The 20,047-nt window shown below is 37.1% G+C and overlaps 1 protein-coding gene across 1 annotated transcript in view; it reads right to left on the reverse strand.

Moving 5' to 3' along the window:
* REEP3 (receptor accessory protein 3) overlaps nucleotides 1-20,047 on the reverse strand; it is a 103,602-nt gene that overhangs the window by 53,906 nt on the left and 29,649 nt on the right. The window contains exon 2 of the mRNA XM_004049474.5: nucleotides 4,889-4,961. Coding sequence (XP_004049522.1) covers nucleotides 4,889-4,961 — 73 coding nt within the window. The remainder of the gene's footprint in view (nucleotides 1-4,888; nucleotides 4,962-20,047) is intronic.

The following is a 20,047-nucleotide window of genomic DNA, read 5'->3' on the forward strand; positions in this document are numbered from 1 at the left end:
CAATAAGAGTGTGAAAATTTGTTTCAAAAAATTATCCAGGGTAGCAAATTAAAACAATAATAAACAAAAGTATTTTGAAACTCGTAGGAAATCATATAAATGGAAAATATTACTATTCCAAGGTGACATCTCAACTTCGTCTCTCTAGCAGCCTCCCCCTGATCCCACTACCCCACCCGATGGTCTCACTCTGTCTGTCATCCAGGCTGGAGTGCAGTGGTGCAATCAGGACTTACTGCAGCCTCGACCTCCCAGGCTCAGGTGATCCTCCCACCTCAGCCTCCTGAGTGGCTGGAACTACAGGCACACACCACCATGCCCTGCTAATTTTTGTGTTTTTTGTAGAGATGGGGTTTTACCATGTTGCCCAGGTTGGTGTCAAACTCCTGGGCTCAAGAGATCGGCCTGCTTCAGCCTCCCAAAGTGCTGGGATTACAGGTGTGAGCCACTGCACCAGGCCTCTCTAGCAGCCTTGATGGAAGGCAATATGGTTGCTGGGAGGGTCTTCAGAGATGACACATTTCCCTGTCAAAGGCAGATGCCCTGTCCTTGTTTCAGTGCCTGGCCATTTATTTTGCTTTTAGTTCTCATTTTATTTGTGAAGTAGAGTTGATTACCATGTAATTATCAAACCAGCTCCAGCCACCTGCCTTTTACCTTCCCTAATTTCTCCTCAATTACTCATTATTCTGGTCTTCTCAAATGGATGGTTAAGAAAATCTTTTTTCCGGGTACTAGGCTTAATACCTGGGTGATGAAAGAGTCTGTACCACACACCCCCATGACACAAATTTACCTAACAAACCTGCACAAACCCTAAACTTACAATCAAAGTTAAATAAAAAGAAATGCTTTTCAGAGACATGGTATTACTGCAAAATTATGTACAGATAATTCCAGCTTTATTAATGAGTATTCTCTGAAAACAACTGTGCAAAGCTGTATGTATGCTCACTATGTAACTAAATACACACATATACATATATCTCAATACATATCATGTTTATAGTTTTCTCATCAGTTTGAATGCTAATGGATTATCTTCCATAGCCTAAATTATCTTCACACTTGATCTTAGCCAAAATGCCAAGAAGCAATTAAATTATCTTTATAAAGTTGAATAAAAATTTCAGGGTTAGACCATCCTTATCAATCCCCAATTTTTAATCTAGTAATGAAAATCTGAGTGTTGTATCGGGGTAATAAAACACACAAATTCTTTTTTTTAAGTCTTTTTTTGTTGTTGTTTTTAAGTCTTTAAAAATTAATATTAACAAAGTTGAATTGATGCACATCATTTATAAATGCATTAATCTTTCTGATTTTTATTTTATTATTATTGTTAGTATTTTTTTTGAGACAGGGTTTCATTCTGTTGTCCAGGTTGGAGTGCAGTGGCGGGATCATGTCTCACTGTAGTCTCGATTCCCAGGCTCAGGTGATTCTCCCACCTCAGCCTTTCCAGTAGCTAGGACTACAGGCATATGCCACCATACCCGGCTAATTTTTATATTTCTTGTAGAGACGGGGTTTCACCATGTTGGCCAGGCTGGTCTCAAACTCCTGGCCTCAAGTGATCCACCCGCCTTGGCCTCCCAAAGTGTTGAGATTACAGTTGTGAGCCACTGCACGTGGCCAAGCCTATTTTTTATTACAGTTTATTTACTATTTTTATATTTCTTATGCTATCCCTTTACCTTTGACGTTTATTTTAGGGATGGTATTTCTGTGCTTACTGATAATATTCTCAAGGTATTAGAGCTTCTCATCTAAACATTTAAAATTTGTACTTAGCTTTCTTTTCCTAAAAAAAAAAAAAAAAAAAAAACAGATTTGGGAGAAAAGATTGGAGAATACCGTAAGCACAAATATATATACAATGCACACACACACACAGCAGCACACCAAATTATTATATATCCCGGGCTTCTGGAATGCTTTCTAGGTGAAATGGGCCCAATGTTGAGAGACATAATACCCTGTACTTCAACTGTACATTGAATTAGACTCAAAAAAAGATCTAATTTAATAACAATATAAAAAACATTCCAAATAGGGAAATGGTTCCCATTTATTAAGCACTGGCCAGAAGCAGATTCTTCAACTCATATTTTCATGGTGTTTGGAAATGATGGCCAACTCTTAATTTTATCTTTCAAAAGAGAATTCCAATTAAAATATTACACAGTAGGGCAGAGTGTTGTCTATGGAACTGTACAAGGCTGTAAAAGCACTACTGTGTTACTGTAAGTATATTAATAATACAATAATGAAAACAATAGGCAAAAGTACATTATTTGACAGTAATTTCATGTTACTGAATATAGCAATAAAAAATTTGGGAGTTGGGCACTGTGGCTCATGCCTATAATCCCAGTACTTTGAGAGGCTGAAGTAGGTGGATAACCTGAGGCCAGGAGTCCAAGACCAACCTGGGCAACATAGTAAGACTCTGTCTCTATAAAAAATAATAAAAAAAAAATTAGCTGGGCATGGTGGTGCACGGCTGTAGTCCCAGCTACTCAGAAGGCTGAGGTAGGAGGATCGCTTGAGCCCATAAGGTCCAGGCTACAGTGAACTATGATGGTGCCACTGCACTCCAGCTTGGGTGATAACAGCAAGACCCTGTCTCAAAAAAAAAAAAAAAAAAATTCTGGGTTGTATTTCAGGTTTAGGGGCTTTTTTCATTTCTTTATTTCTAGTGATTAGTATTTCATTTTATAAAAGTATTAGTCAGCAGGGCACAGTGGCTCACGCCTGTAATCCCAGCACTTTGGGAGGCCGAGGTGGGTGGATCACGAGGTCGGGAGATCGAGACCATCCTGGCTAATACGGTGAAACCCCATCTCTACTAAAAATACAAAAAAATTAGCAGGGCGTGGTAGCGGGCGCCTGTAGTCCCAGCTACTTGGGAGGCTGAGGCAGGAGAATGGCGTGAACCCGGGAGGCGGAGCTTCCAGTGAGCCAAGATCGCGCCACTGCACTCCAGCCTGGGTGACAGAGTAAGACTCTGTCTCAAAAAAAAAAAAAAAAAAAAAGGATTAGTCTATGACTTATTCGAGAAACAAAAGTGGTCCTGTACCACAGGCAGCTTGAGAAGCACTGTTAACAGACACGCTGGCATCTAGAAACTAATGTATGCCAGCACTATAACAATATGCAAAGGATTTACTCCAACTTATATTAGAATATGAACCTTCAAGCCATGTATAAAATGAATTTAAATTACCAGGACTTAATATGGTTCCATCTCTTAAGATTAATTTCACCAATCCTAGGTCCAAAAGATACATATAATAAAAGGATAGAAAAATTTCAGAGCCCAACTATGTAACTTATTTACCTCTGCCAGATGTATTCCACCATTTTGACTTATATTAATATATACTTCACTTCAGAAGTTAGTTTTATATACAAGAGAAAAAAATGACTGTAGAAGTTTAATAAAATGAGTTAGTTATAAAAGTTTCAGAGTCTGTCCCTTCCTCCCACCCCCCAAAAACCCTGAAAATATAAAGAATCATGATCTAATCTCTGTTCATTTGACCAATTGGATGACAAGACTATCATCCAAGATTCCTTACAAAGAACCACAGCTATATATCCCAAAGAATCAAACGCAGGTGCTCAAACAAATCCTTGTATGTGAATGTTTGTAGCAGTACTATTCATAATAGCCAAAAGACAGAACAATTCATATGTCTGGCAACAGATGAATGGATAAGCAAAATGTCATATATCCGTACAGTAGAATGTTACTCAGCCGTAAAAAGGAATGTAACACATTCAAAATAAAATACATACTAAGATACGTATGAACCTTAAAAACATTATGCTGAGTGAAAGGAGCCAGACACAAAAGGTCACATATTATATGATTCTATTTATATGAAATATCCAGGATAGGTAAATACATACAAACAGCAGGTTGGTGGTTGTCAGCGACTTGGGCACAGGGTTTTATTTGGGGTGACGAAAATATTTTGGAACGAGAAAGAGTTGTATTATATTGTATTATATATATGTATAATATTGTGAATGCATCAAATGCCTCTGAAATGGTTAATTTTATGTTATGTGAATGTCACCTCAATTTAAAAAAAAGAGGCATAGTTATTGATGTGCTGTTATCTCAGTATTGACTGCTTATCCTGTTGATTAACACCACCAATACAATATGCTTTTGCTATTCTCTAAAAATTCACTCCATCACATATACTAAACTATATCAGGATTTATAGGTGGAGAAGGCCATTTACTATTACATAGTATGAATAAAATGAGAAATGAGGAGAACTTCAGAAATCCTAAAAAATAAATGTTAGTGACAGAAAAAGAAAATTAGGGAATAGGGAAGAGGAAACTAAAAACAAAGAAATATTGAGGACTCATCGCAAATCAAAGCAAAATAATTACAAATGGAGTCTGATTCAAGAAGGAAAAAAGACTGCAGTTGTCAGTGGTGATGGAGTATCTGCACATTTATATAGATTAGAAAGTGATGAAACACCTACAGAAGAGGAAAAAAGCTTTGGGGCCAGAGAGATATTCTCAATGTACCTATAAATTTATAAGGCAAAAAGCCCCACAACTCCCCTCCCCAAGTCAAACAAACAAAAGTTCTCCAACCCCTTATTACACTGGAATTTATAGACTAAATCAAGACCTATTCAATTACTCATCTTGGGAACCATACACTTATTTTTACTGAAACTCCACTTTGGGGTTATCTTCAAAGATTTTAAAAAAGATTAGTTTTGTTATTTCACATTCATAACACCTTTTAACCCAAAACACTACTCCAGCCGTTTCTAAGAGAATAGCAGTTTTTCAGTGTGTATCATTAAAATATTAAACTCAGATTAATCACTCATAAAACTATACTTACATATTCCTTCACGTTTTTTGTTTTCACAGCTTTGTATGAATAATATGCAGGATAAAGCATTCCAAACACCAGCCTAAAAGTAAAAAAAATGAGAATACTGTTCAAACACAACAATGTTTTAAACAGCTCATAAAAATTTAACCTAATAAACAAATAACTGTAAATTTGTGTGTAAATTAAATCCGCTCAGAAAAAGTAAAAATATATTTTTAATAAAAAGATAATTTAGCCAGGCGCAGTGGCTCACGCCTGTAATCCCAGCATTTTGGGAGGTTGAGGCAGGTGGATCACGAGGTCAGGAGATCAAGACCATCCAGGCTAACACAGTGAAACCCCATCTCTACTAAAAATACAAAAAAATTAGCCGGGCGTGGCGGGTGTGCCTGTAGTCCCAGCTGCTGGGGAGGCTGAGGCAGGAGAATGGTGTGAACCCGGGGGACGGAGCTTGCAGTGAGCGAAGATCGTGCCACTGCACTCCAGCCTGGGTGACAGAGCAAGACTCTGTCTCAAAAAAAAAAAAAAAAAGATGATTTAAATATTTAGATAGCAGTTTCATGAAAATAAAAACTTTATTTTTTGAAAAAATTGACTTCTAAAACTTTTTATCTCATTGCAAAAAATATTCTGTGGTTCCTTGAACAACATTTAGAAAATGTAGGAAATCACCAATTATAAAATAAAAATTGCTCCAACCCTGCCAGTCAGAGATAATCACAGGCAATATCTTATTGCACACAAATCCCATTATTTATCCATGTGTAGTATACCTAAGACATAAACATACACGTACACAATTTGTGGTAATGAAAACTTGGTCCTTCACTCCCCTAGTTAGAAGCACTGGGTTCTAATTATGACAGAGTTGTAACGCAATTCTTGATACATTAACTATAATATGCATTAAAATAACTTTCTTTAAGCATTTACAAATTGACTTTAAATCACGAATAGGACTTAATTTAATGCCATTTGTAAAGATCACCAAATCCCAGGTCCAAGATATATGTACAAATGAATAATGAAAAGATAGACACAGAAATCTCACGACACAGTATACACAGTTTACAATGGATATTTTCACATAATATGGCACAGAAGTTTTTTGTCCTCAAATGTTATCCTACAGTATTTTTATTTATTGATTGAACAATTGATTGACATGGAGTGTTGCTCTGCCACCAAGGCCAGAGTGTAGTGGTGCGATCTCAGCTCACTGCAGCCTCTGTCTCCTGGGGACAAGCAATTCTCCTGCCTCAGGCTCCTGAGTAGCTGGGATTACAGGTGTGTGCCACTATGCCCGGCTAATTTTTTTTGTATTTTTAGTACAGACAGGGTTCTCCATGTTGGCCAGGCTGGTCTCAAACTCCTTACCTCAAGTGATCCACCTGCCTTGGCCTCCCAAAGTGCTGGGATTATAGGCATGAGCCACTACGCCCTGCCAGTATTATTCTCAATGTCTGCATTGCATCACACATTGACGTTCCTTTACTTTATGTAAACAATTCCATGCTTACAACCTTTTGATTAATTTCTGAGGTTTTATTATTCTACACGACACTGTGAAAAACTTTGTCATCACTGATGTTCACTTCTTGGTTGTGATGTTGCTGCTTCAGGGGGTACACACATTTTTATCTATTACCAAAATGCCCTCCAGAAAGTCTAATCCATTTTACATTGCTATACATTGCCGATCATAGGTATCATCGTTAGGAAAAAAAAAATTGCAAGCTAAACAGAAGAAAAACAATAACCTTATAGCTATTTTAATGCGCATTTCTTTTTTTTTTCTGAGACAGGGTCTCGCCGTCGCCCAGACTGGAGTGCAGTGGTGTGACATCGGCTCACTGCAGCCTCCGTCTCCCAGGTTCAAGCGATTCTCATGCCTCAGCCTCCTGAGTACCTGGGATTACAGGCATGTGCTACCATGTCTCGCCAATTTTTGTATTTTTAGTAGAGATGGGATTTCGCCATGTTGCCCAGGCTGGTCTCGAACTCCTGACCTCAAGCAATCTGCCTGCCTCAGCCTCCCAAAGTGCTGGGATTACAGGCACAAGCCACAGCATCTGGCCTAATGTGTGTTTCTGAATACCAGTAAATTTGAAATTTTTTCAAGTGCTTACTGGCCTTTTGATGAGTATACGATAACTTTTTGTCTATTTGTTTTCTGTTGTTTTAAATGGCCATTTTTTATTTTACAGAAAAGTTGGAAAGATAGTACAGATAGTTCCCATATACTACATACCCAGCTTCCCCTATTATTAACATCCTATATTGGCATAGTACACTTATTACAATTAATGTACCAGTGCTGATTTTTGTTTATGAATTAAACTTTATACTTTATTTAGGTTTCCTTAGTTTTTACCTAGTCTCCTTTCTCTATTCTAGGATAGCACATTACACTCAGCTACTCTCTTAGCTTTTTTGGCTGTAAATTTCTCAGACTTTGTTTTTTATCACCTTGACAGTTTTCAGGAGTGCTGGTTAAGTATGTTGTTCGATGCTTCTCTATTCACTCTAATCATGATTAGAGTGAGATATGGGTTTTCGGGAGGAAAACCACAGAGGTCAAATGCAATTCTTATCACATTATATCAAGGACACAGTCTATCAACGTGACTTATCACTGCTGTTAATCTTAACCACCATGCTGAAGTAGGGCTTTGTCAGATTTTGCTGTTACTCTTTTTTGTCCACTTTTTATACTATATTATTTGGAAAGAAGTCACCATGCACAGCCCATGCTTGAGTGGAGAGTTATTCTCTACAAATAACAAATCATCCCTTTGTTCAGTGTATCCATGCTGTATACATTACCTGCCCTGTAGTCGCTTATTCTTAGCAGCTGTTTTGGTTATCAGATTAAAAAAATATAGTATATATAGGCTTTGGTGCTATCTGTGGTTTCAGGCATCCACCAGGAATCTTGGAACATATTCCCCTCTGATAAAGGGGGACTACTGTATCTCCTGCCCCATTCCTAGAATCAGCTATTTCTCCAAGGAGCCCCAGTTCCTTTTATTGGAGAACAGTATTTGAAGCCAAGATCTGGGAGCTAAGTGTGCTCATTGCTACTGGAATGTTGTTGATTCTAGGTCCTTCCTTGTCTATTTTATATGTTAATCAATATTTTTGTAGGTTATTATCTTTTGTTTTAATTTACAAATTTTACAGAAATGCATGCATACTGTATTAGTTTGCTAGGGCTACCCTGACAAAATACCACAGACTGGGTGGCTTCAACTACAGAAATTTGCTTTCTCACAGTCCTGGAGGCTAGAAGCCCAAGATCAAAACGCTGGCAGATTTGGTGTCTTCTGAGGCCTCTTTCCTTGGCTTGTAGCCTTCTAGCTGTGTCCTCACATGATGGCCCCTCAGTTTGTGTGTGTGGCCTAATCTCTTCTTAGAAGGAAGCCAATCATACTGGATTAAGGCCCTCTCTAAAGACCCTACTTGAACTTAATCACACCTTTAAATAACTTAACTCCAAACGTAGTCACATTCTGATGCGCAGGGGGTTAGGACTTCAATATATGAAGTTTGGGGAGACAGAATTCAGCCCATAACACATATATATTTGTGAACCTTTAGAGTAAATAAGTGTTTGCATTTACATAAGTCTTTCTTACACTGGAGCAAATATTTACATCTCTCCATATCTTTAGTTCATTTATAGTTAGTTTGTTTACCAACTGATTGACTGATTGCTGCAGAGGGCAGTACATGCCTGGTGGCTTCCTTATCCATCGGTTTGGGGCTTATGTCAACAAGTCACAGGAAGAATACGCTTCTCTTGCTGGGGATTTTATATTTACCAACTAGAAGCCACATCATTAACAATCTCTGCCTTAAGGCCAGGCGCAGTGGCTCATGCCTGTAATCCTAGCACCTTGGGAGGTTGAGGGGGATGGATTACCTGAAGTCAGGAGTTCGAGACCAGCTTGGCCAACGTGGGGAAACCCTGTCTCTACTAAAAATACAAAAATTAGCAGACATGGTGACGTGTGCCTGTAATCCCAGCTACCCAGGAGGCTGAGGTAGGAGAATCACTGGAACCTGGGAGGTGGAGGCTGCGATGAGCCGAGATCGTGCCACTGGCACTCCAGCCTGGGCGACAGAGTAAGACTCCGTCTCTAAAAAAAAAAAAAACACTCTGCCTTATTTAACAATATTACCTGTGAAAGCGACTTCACTGAACTGCCAACCCCCAGGCTCTGGATACAGGATTTTTAGCTGTGCCACAAAGCTTGGGGCTTTTCAATTTAACTTAGCACCCCCACCACTCCTCCACCGCACAGGAGCTTTTCAGTTTAGACACATCTAAGGAAACAACTAACTAGAGTGTAAACAAGAACACAATTCCCAGATCTGCTGTGTGTTCATCCACACTGCTGACACTAGATATAATCCCAAAGTTATGTTTTACATATTCAAGCTAATTATTTTAATTCACTTTATATTTCCCTTTAGAACTTGGATACAATCAAAGTATTATCTTCTGTATTCTCATACAATCTAGTATCATCAGATTTACATTCAATGTGGGATTCTTCACTTCTTTCACTGATGGGGCTTTGATACCTCCTTCCCCCAGTACAACATTCTTCCCATCTGTAACCTACTCCTGGTGGTTCTCCGTTGGTGAGAGTACATGCATCCATTCTCTTGTTTTATTTTCAAACTCATGGCCAATAATACATCTGGGCTCATCCCATCTCATTGGACTTACTGAATAGCTTCCCAACACATTCCTCTGTGCCCACTGTCAGATCAGTTTTTCTAATATACCTGCAGCACTGCCTCACTTAAAGACTTCACTAGCGGGCCTCCTCACCCCTTGCTGGCTAGCCCCTCTGGGGGTGGCATCAGAACATAATTTGAAAAGCACTGCCTTATATAAACCATCTGTTCCAACATGGTTTCCTCAATATGCCTCTTGTATTTCTACTTCAATCCAGGAGCGTCTGCTTCATGCCTGGATTGCCTCCCTCCCTATCTTTCTTCCTCTTCTTTCTTCCCGTTCTTTATTTTCTTCCTTAATTAAAACACATATTTTTCTTCAAGATCTACCCTTCCTCCATAAACTTCTAAATTACCACTATTTTGCATTTTAGAAGAATTTGTCAGGACTAGTCATTTTCCATTTAACATATTCATTTTAGATTGCTTGACATATTTCTTAAATGTATGTAACTGGCTTCCTAAGCAGATCATTTTCTCTCACATATGAAGGATTTGGTGCTAGTTGATACTATACATATATGTGCTTTGTCTTTATTTTTTAACTTCTGTATTAAAGAGAATAAGTCAAACAAATAAACAGAATACCCTTAACACCTCTTTCTTGTAAGAGTAGAAAGTAGAAAACAATAATCATTTCATATGGAACATGGGTAAGATTGAATGTTTTAGTGAATAGTGGGACCATTTTTAAGGACTGCTACTATTAATATAATTTATTTCTGCTCCAATGTGAATATTACTGAGAATTTATTATTAATAACTGTAATATTTTCTAGGGTTTTGAGGGGCTTGTTTTCTTTAACACTGGGGTCTACTGTAGATGTCTGCAGCCTGGGAGGTTGGGCATAAAGCCAAAGCATGAGCACAGTGTGTAAAATCAAATAAAGTATATTTTACAGGGCCACCTACAAGATAAATGGAGGGCTTATAAAGGGAATATTTGCTACAAGTAAAATTCACTTACATTGAATATTGTTTCAGTTATAGAGACAAGAAGAAATAGTTACACCTTTCCTCTTTGCCTCATTTCCGTCTAAAGAGGGGAAATTTTGTCAAAATAAGATACTGTTCACCCCGACTAATGTAAAGTTGACTTTGGAAATGTACGAACGCTGGCTATGTTGAAAAATCTGCACTATTTTAAAAGATGAAAAATAAAACCACTTATGGGAATGCAGTAGTGGGAGATGGTCCTCATATCATTTTCAGATATGGAAAATACTTAAAACAGCTATTTTCTAGACAGATATTCAGACACAATTCATCCTTAACCAAACAAGTCTGATATACATCTCTCAAATGCTTTAAGAAACCATTAAAAAGTATAAATAATGGTTTAATAACAAAACTGGTCAAGAGTTAATTTACATTTAAACAGGTTACAAAGCACTAATATCAAGGATTTATTCTGTTTTTAATCTATTCTTCTTGTCATTCTTTTTAAAAAGTATTATGAAAAACAAAAATATGTAGAAATAGAATAGTATGAATATAATAAATCTCCATATACCTATTACCTAGTTTTAAGAATTATTAACAGTGAGCCCCTCTTTTCCAGATTTTTTCTATATTTTTAAGAATCATTACTTGTAAACATAATTAACATATTTTAAAAACAATATTTTATAACATCATTAGAAGATAATTTAAAACATAATTAACACCTTAGAGCATATAGAGATTTTTATCCTTCTGTTTCACTCAATGCTACATTATCAGCATTTTCTTATGTCTTTAAATATTCTTTAAAAATATTATTTAACAACTACATGGTATAGTATTCCCTTATATGAATGAAAATCATTCAAATCCTTTCCTACCTGTTTTCTATTTTAACTAATGCTATGAACAATCTTTCTATGATTATTAACAACAGCAATTATTTATTGACATTTCATAAGAGCCACAATGTTAAGCACTTTACTTATATCACTTGATTTTCACAATAACAACTAGAGATGGGTGTTATTTTAAAACCAATTTTACAGATGCAAAGACTGAGGCTTAAAAAGGTAAGAAACTAACCCAAGGTCATATAATTTGTAAGTCTGTCGGCTGCATTCAAAGCCAGGCACTCTCACTCCAGAATTCACACTTAAAATCTCTACTTCCTAATGATATTTTCCTAGAAGTGAAATAACTGGGTCAATTTTGAAGGTCCTCTGCCAACGTGCTCTTTAGAAGGGTAACACCTATACATATTCCTACCAAGAATGTATGAAAATATCCATTTCAGGACTATTTAAAAAAATAAGAAAAAAGTCAACAGATGAATTAAGTAAAGTAAAAGAGTAGCTAACAGACATTCTTTTCAAAAAATGAATTGTATTTCTAAGGTAATAAGGTATGGATTAGAACAATTATGCAGTGTATAAATCACTAAAATGGAGAAAAATCCGTAAATATCATAGTTAGTAGTGTTAATAATTAATTTCTGAACTAGCTATACTTTCCCCTGAAATTTTCTTTAGATTACAAATTCCCTCTCTAATATGACAAAATAATTTAAATTGTAGCTTGTTAAAAATAAATATAACAAATAATTTATTGCTGATAATCTACATATTACTTAAATGTAATATGACCACACTTATACAAGAAGTAGTTGGCCAAATTCCCCTTATTTCATGGCTTTCAGAATCATGCTTCTAAACAACAACAAAAAAATTAATTACAGTGTACTATTAGACTAAGGGACTAAAAACAACTCAATGAGACTAGAGGTAAACTAAAATAGGATAGCTAATATTAAACAAACAAAATAAACTAGAGGATCAAAAATTGGAATGATGGAAGACATGTCCCAAGCTCATTAGAATAAATTAGTCACAGTTCACACACACACACACACACACACACTATATACACTCTCAAAAATCAATACAAAATACAACACTCCAGCCTCTTTTTTAAAACTATTTTTTATTTTTTTTGAGACAGAGTCTTGCTCTGTCACCCAGGCTGGAACGTAGTGGCATGATCTTGGCTCACTGCAACCTCTGCCTCCTGGGTTCAAGTGCCACCATGCCTGGCTAATTTTTGTATTTTTTTGTAGAGAGGGGGGTCTTGCCATGTTGGCCAGGCTGGGCTCAAACTCCTGGTCTCAAGCAATCTGTCTGCCTCGGCCTCCCAAAGTGCTGGGATTGCAGGTGTGAACCACTGTGCCTGGCCACCAGCCTCTTATCGAAGAGTATAAACTCCATTAGTAATCCAGTTTATACTAGAGATACCATCTAAAACCCATGAAATTTACATAAGATGTGAAGTAAGGATGGCAAAGATGCAGAGGTAACTGTGCTACTCCTCATTCTTGTGATCAAGTCAGAGATTGCTAGGCATTCCCTACATTTGTTTCTGCTGACTCTGGTCTCAGAATCCTTGTCAACACAGCACCATAACCTCACACTAACCAAGGACAGGAACTAGGTAAACCTATCTGTCATCTTTTGCCAACATTGTTGTAAATCTTTATTCCTCTAGGTGATGTTATTCTAACTTGATTACTAGGTTATATTCCTAAATTATTACACCTGTCTCCTTTGGGGGGAAAGTCATACTACATTCTTGATTTTTTTGAAGTATATTATAATAATCTGTTCTATAAAATCCATAAGAAGTAGAGAAATATGGCACTATTTTATTAGTCAGTATCCCTATATATGAAATTTCATATGAGATTTACTCTGAAATTCAGTACAATGCAATGCTTAGCTTTCTTTGAGAAATTGATGCCTTCCTTCCATCTGAAAAGAATTATATTATTCCTTGCTTCCCTCCATGGGTTGCCAGGAAACTCAGAATCAAATCTGTTGTTCTACTATATCAACACTTGTGGTCCTCAGAATTGGCATATTTATATTTGTACTCACCAGATTTTTATTTTCTTTGACTGCTATTTTCTAGTCTCAATTCTGTTATTTTTCTTTATAATTTAACATATCAATTTGGAAAAAAAATTCTCAAATCATTTGAAAGAACATAACAGAGCATAAATAGTTAAAATGTAGTAGTCAGTGCAATTAAGCACAAAATGCAGCTCTAAGGTGCCAGGCAAACCAAGAAAAGACTGGTCCCCAACCCTGCAACACGTCAAAATCACCTGGAGAGCTTCTTCTTTGTTGTTCATAAATTTAACGTAGGTGATTAATTTAAACAATAGAATAAGGAAGAAAACGCTAAGCAAAAACCTCCCATTTTGAAACAGTGGCATTTCCCAAAGATAAGCATGGAAACAGTTTATTTGGTATCCAAACAGTAAAATAAGTTATACATATAAAATTTATTAAAGACAAAGGTAAATAGTCAAAAACTCATTATTTTCTAATTATATTTATTCCTAATTATTTTACATTTTACTATGCTCTTCAAGTTATATACATCTATTCTATCTGTATGGTGGAAATACTAGAAATACTAAGTGTGCTGTGTGCATTTTTTTTCCAGCTCCACATTCAGTGAGGTCACGCTGCGAGCTTGAACTAGGCTATTGTAGGCAGTACTTTACATCACAGAAATTAGCAAATTGTATGAATCAGTCCTCTTTCCCTCAGTTGTCAAGCATTACCGGCACACCACTGCCTACATGGGTTTTAGCCAAGGGAAACTATAGTATGTTTTTATTGGGAGGACAATGGAACACTATACATAGGCAGAATTCACAGAATTTAGTGAAATCAAAAAGGCAGCCCATTATAACAACCAAGTTTCCTGGCTTGACCCTGGGATCAAAAAACAAGCAAACAGAAAACAAAACAAAACAAAACAAAAACCCCACCAATTTTAAAAATGATTTCATGTAAAATTAAGAGGGCAAATTTTTCTGTCATTTATAATAGTTCACTCAAATTCTGTTTGAGTATTAGTTCTCTAATATTAATATAGACTGTAATGAATTTAAAAAATAGAATCATAGGCCAGGCATGGTGGCTCACGCCTGTAATCTCAGCACTTTGGGAGGCCAAGGTGGGCGGATCATTTGAGGTCAGGAGTTCGAGACCAGCCTGACCAACATGGTGAAACCCCATCTCTACTAAAGATACGAAAAAAAAAATTAGTCGGGCATGGTGGCCCGCACCTGTAATCCCACCTACTTGGGAGGCTGAGGCAGGAGAATCGCTTAAACCTGGGAAGCGGAGGTTGCAGTGAGCTCTGTTGCAGTGGGTGACAGAGCGACTCTGTCTCAAATAAATAAATAAATAATAAAATAAAATCAGAATCTTAATCTCAATGAGGAATCCCAGAAATAGTTTATAAGAATGGTTTTCTGGTTTTTTTTCAAGGTAGCATTTTTCCCCCAGATGAAATGTTTCTTAGGAACTTCATAAATAAAGAGATAAATGCAGTTAACAGGTTCCTAAGACAACTTATTTTCACTGATTGTAGAATCCTCTGACGAATTTTAAACCCTTGACAATTATTTGAAAAGCACCCCTTACAAATGGTTCAGTAGCTCCCAAACCTGTCTATGTAAAATAATCAACTGGGAAGGAGGATTTTTGGCAGTAGGGCTCAAGGATCTGAATTTCTAAATTCTGCATCTTCAACAAACCAATGTGTGACAATATTATGCTTAGTTTGGTGTTGGATTAAAACTGATTATGATTAAGCAATATGTTGTCAGTACAGTACGTTGGTTAACTGGATTTTTTAAAGTAATGTGAAAGTCATTATAGGTTATCTGGACTTTTGCCACGCTCTATCCTTCACTTAGAAGCAAAAATAAATGTAAGACATCATGATAAAAGAAGAGAGAGTTACAAAGAGTAGACTAAATGGTTACAAGTAGTGCAAAGTCTACTGATAACCAAGGTACCTGTGTATATTCTCCCTGTGATAAACTTCCTACATGAGTTTTTCTGCCACGGCAGCCATCAGGTAGCAAAGGTCAGGCATGATCACTGCCAAAATAATACGTAATTTTTGTCTTACACAAATTTTAAGAAAAATACATTTGTTGCTAAAAATCTCTGTCAGTAGAGAATTCCCATTTAGTAAAACAATGGTTAAGTGACTAAACCTTAAAGAAAAATATGAAAATTCCATACAAGGAGAAAGAGTCAAACCCATGGGGAAAAAAACAACAACAGCCCCAAATCCTGAATTCTATAACCAAAGGTCCACGTTTAAAACCATGAAGGAGAGAAAAAGACAGTGGAAATTCCTTTGAAAGACTTTATGTTTTTCATAATACTCATCAAAAGCTATGAAACTTGGAATTTTCATGTTAGAGCTAAACTTAGCTAAATTGGAGCTACATTTCTAATTTTACTCCAGAGCCTATAATTTCTATTCTAAAAGGAAAGGTAAAGATGAAACTAGAGGGGAAAAGAAATCAAGCTACAGCAACTCAGACTCAAACTTCCTCAACTCCTCACTCTCTCCCCACTAGCCACGCCCCACTACAACCACAAGGGCCTACCATGTGGTAGACCCCAACAAAAAAATGTTTAGAAGAATGCTGAACTTGGAACAGAGTACACTGTAGAATCAAGGGCTACAAACCCTTGAAGCACTCCAGTAACTCAGCATCCTGTGGGTAGAGTACCACAGAATGGCTCATAGGGCTGAAAGAAGACAATGGTCCCTACAATCTACAGCACTCCACAGTTTTCCAGCTGCAATTTTTCCATCCTGATTGTCATTACACATAGAAAATTCATAGGCGAGGTAGGTGCTATTGTTCTAGTTCTACAGATGATAAAAGTAAGGCTTAGAGAGATTAATGATCTTATGAATTAAGCACCTAGCAAGTGTTAAAGCCAAAACATAGAACTTCTAATTTGAAGACCTGTGCTCTTTCCTCTATACCAAAAAACTCTCCCCCAAAGAAAACCTGTATTTCATACAATGTATAGCTCATAGCAGATCCCCAATATTAACAGTTCAATGATGTCAATATTCCGAAGTTCTCTAAACAATTGTAATTCCACAGGCATACTACTGTCATATAAAAAAAGATATCTGAGACCCATTTTCTGATTGTATACTAAGTCTACATAAAGGAATATCCATGTCTTTAATCAACAATCATCACACCCTTTAATTCCTATCAAATGATTACTCATCATCTGACCAACTCCTGATTCCTGAGTAACTCTTGACTCAGAGGAGTTGTTTACTTTATTTAGCCCCTTAAGCACAGGATGTGTAAAACTTGAACTTACCATTAGGCCCACTGACTTAAAGATAACGTGAAAGTTCAATTGCAATCTAAGGTTTTTTTTTTTTTTTGAGACGGAGTCTTGCTCTGTCACCCAGGCTGGAGTGCAGTGGCGCGATCTCCACTCACTGCAAGCTCCGCCTCCCGGGTTCACGCCATTCTTCTGCCTCAGCCTCCGCCTCCCAAGTAGCTGGGACTACAGGCGCCCGCCACCACGCCCAGCTAATTTTTTGTATTTTTAGTAGAGACGGGGTTTTACCGTGTTAGCCAGAATGGTCTCGATCTCCTGACCTCGTGATCCAACCGCCTCGGCCTCCCAAAGTGCTGGGATTACAAATAGGCGTGAGCCACCGCCCCTGGCCAATCTAAGTTTTAAAAAGCTTCTGGTGAAGAAAAAACATGTACAAACAATTGTGAAAACATTGCAAAATATTTCCTCTCCTGAAATACATCCGTCTCTACAAATTAAAGGAGGATGAGTAAGGAAAGCCATAAACACAAATTCTACCCTATTCTGTGCAATTCATTCAGTATCACATGACCACAAAGTGAACTTCTCTAAACTGAACTCAGATATAAAATTCTGGCCAAGCCCTCCTATAGAACATTCATACCTAATGTACAGTCTAAGCTACAGTCACCTACAAGGCACTTCACCAATGAGCATGAAAATGCTTCACCAGGTGAATTTAATATTTTGCTTTCAAACAATCTTTTAAGTCTCCATTAAACAATAACAGGTATCACTGACGGCATACTACATGTCAAGGCACTGTGTTTTTCTATCACTAGGGATACATCAGTGAACTTGCTATCGCTTTTTAATGAAAATTAAATTTGTGATGATTTGGAAACCAAAACATTCTATTTTCATATTTCTTAAACCACTTCCTTCATTCCATTTATTCAAATCACTCTAATACATCCAGCATCTCCAACACAGTAATTTTTTCCCATGCCACTCCCTGTAGCTAGAACAATCTCGCTCTTCATGTTGTGAGCTCTCCCACCTCTCAGAGCCACACTGCCTGTTTACTGTCTTTCATTAACGAGGCTTTAAAAAAAGGTTTGGTCTTCTTATTTTGTAAAGTAAGTGAACAATAACAGAAATTACATTACAGAAGTAACAACCAGAACATAAAAATTAAGTCATTGTAAAAGCATTTGTGAGTATTCTCCATGTTCTCTTGAGATGGTCAACTGACAAAGAGAATGTCTAAGTACTTTCTTACTACAAGAAAATCAGAGAGGTGGGAACTTTATTTCTATCTGGGACAACCTGACAGAAAAAGAAACAAACATGTGCCACAAGAACTAAACTACCACCTAATTTAATTCTGACATCAGTAATTACAGCACAAAACCAGCAGACTGGCTGCTTGGCACTAGCAAGCCCCCTGTGTCTAATGAAACGTCACTCAAAGGCAGTCTGGGATGATCCTACCTGAGAAATGGTATAATCTCCACCAATCCTAACTTTACTACTTTTTTCCTCCCTAAAGAAACATATACAAGTGATTAAATGAAGGGCAGTCCATCTATCAACTGAAAAGAAGGGGTGTTAAAATTCCTCATCATGAGGGCACTGTTCTGCTAGGGAGAAAAAAGAGAAATGACAATAAGATGCAATGCTATTTGATTGGATTCTGTATTAAAAACAATAACCAGGTAGCTACATAAGGCACTACTTGGGCAACTTGGGTATTTTGGATATGAACTACTTTAGGTATTAATAGTTCATCAATGTTACATTTCTTTCTTTTTTTTTTTGAGACGGAGTCTTGCTCTGTGGTCCAGGCTGGAGTGCAGGGGCAAAATCTCGGCTCACTGCAGGCTCCTCCTCCTGAGTTCATGCCATTCTCCTGCTTCAGCCTCCCGAGTAGCTGGAACTACAGGCATGTGCCACCACACCCAGCTAATTTTTTTTTTTTTTTTGTATTTTTAGTAAAGACAGGGTTTCACCGTGTTAGCCAGGATGGTCTTGATCTCCCGACCTCGTGATCCACCTGCCTCGGCCTCCCAAAGTGCTGGGATTACAGGCGTGAGCCACCGCGCCCGGCCCCAGTGCTGTATTTCTTAAGTGATATTTGTCTTGTGACTATATAAGATAATGCCTTATTTAGGAGATATAATAATTAAGACAGAAATGCCATAATGTTGGCCCCTTACTCTTTTAAAATAAAATTTTAATTTTAGAACAGTTTTGCAGAAAAAGTGTGAAGATAGTACAGATAGTTCCCATAAACTCCACAACCGATTTCTCTTATTCTTAAAATTTTACATTGGTATGACACATTTGCCACAATTAAGAAACTAATAATAATATATCGTTATTAATTGAAGTCCATACTTTATTCAAATTTGCCTGGTTTTTCCTAAGGTCTCATTTCTTTTCCAGGATCCCATCTGGGATCCCATCCATTTACCATATCATGTTTACTCATCATGTTTCCCCAAGCTCCTCACTAAGTTTCTCAAGCCTGAGTTTTGATAGCCTTGATAGTTTTGAGGAGTGCTACTTAAGTATTTTTTAGAATGTCCCTCAATTAGGGACATTTGTCTGAAATTTTTCTCAAGATTAGACTCAGGACATGGGTTTTTGGGAGTAATATCACAAAGATGATGTGGCTGAGGTAGTATATGTTAGGTAAAGTTACTGGCGCCCCTCCCCAGATTTACATACCACGTTTTTTGGCAGAAAGTCACTATGTACAGCCTTAAGGAGTGGGGAGTGATGCTCCATTTCCTTGAGGGCAGAGAATCTACATAAATTATATGGATTCTTCTCCAGGAGAGATTTACCTATTCTCCTGTATTCATTTATTTATACGAGTATGGACTCATGATATTTATTTTATGCTTTGGATGGTATAATCCAATACTACTTTATTTTGCTGCTTAAATTGTTCCAGATCTCCCTGGGTCACTGGGATCTTTCTCAATGTCCTGTGTCCCTATGACATACCTACATTGTTTTTGTTTGAGCACTTTCTTTACTTTCTGGCACTACAAGATGCTGCAGGCTCATCATGTATATTTCCTGCCCATTCCTAGAATCAACATGTCTCTAATGAGCCTTTATTCCTTTTATTGGAAAATGGTATTTGAAACCAAGATCTGGACACTAGCTATTCTTGTACTACTGGAGTGTTGTTGATTCTAGTGTTAGTTTTATATGTTAATTGTCTGTTTTATATGTTGTTATTTTTATAGATTATTGTTACCTTTTGATTTTGTTTATGAATTTTGCTGAA

This window comes from Gorilla gorilla, chromosome 8 (assembly GCF_029281585.2).
Source record: "Gorilla gorilla gorilla isolate KB3781 chromosome 8, NHGRI_mGorGor1-v2.1_pri, whole genome shotgun sequence".
NCBI lineage: Eukaryota > Metazoa > Chordata > Mammalia > Primates > Hominidae > Gorilla > Gorilla gorilla.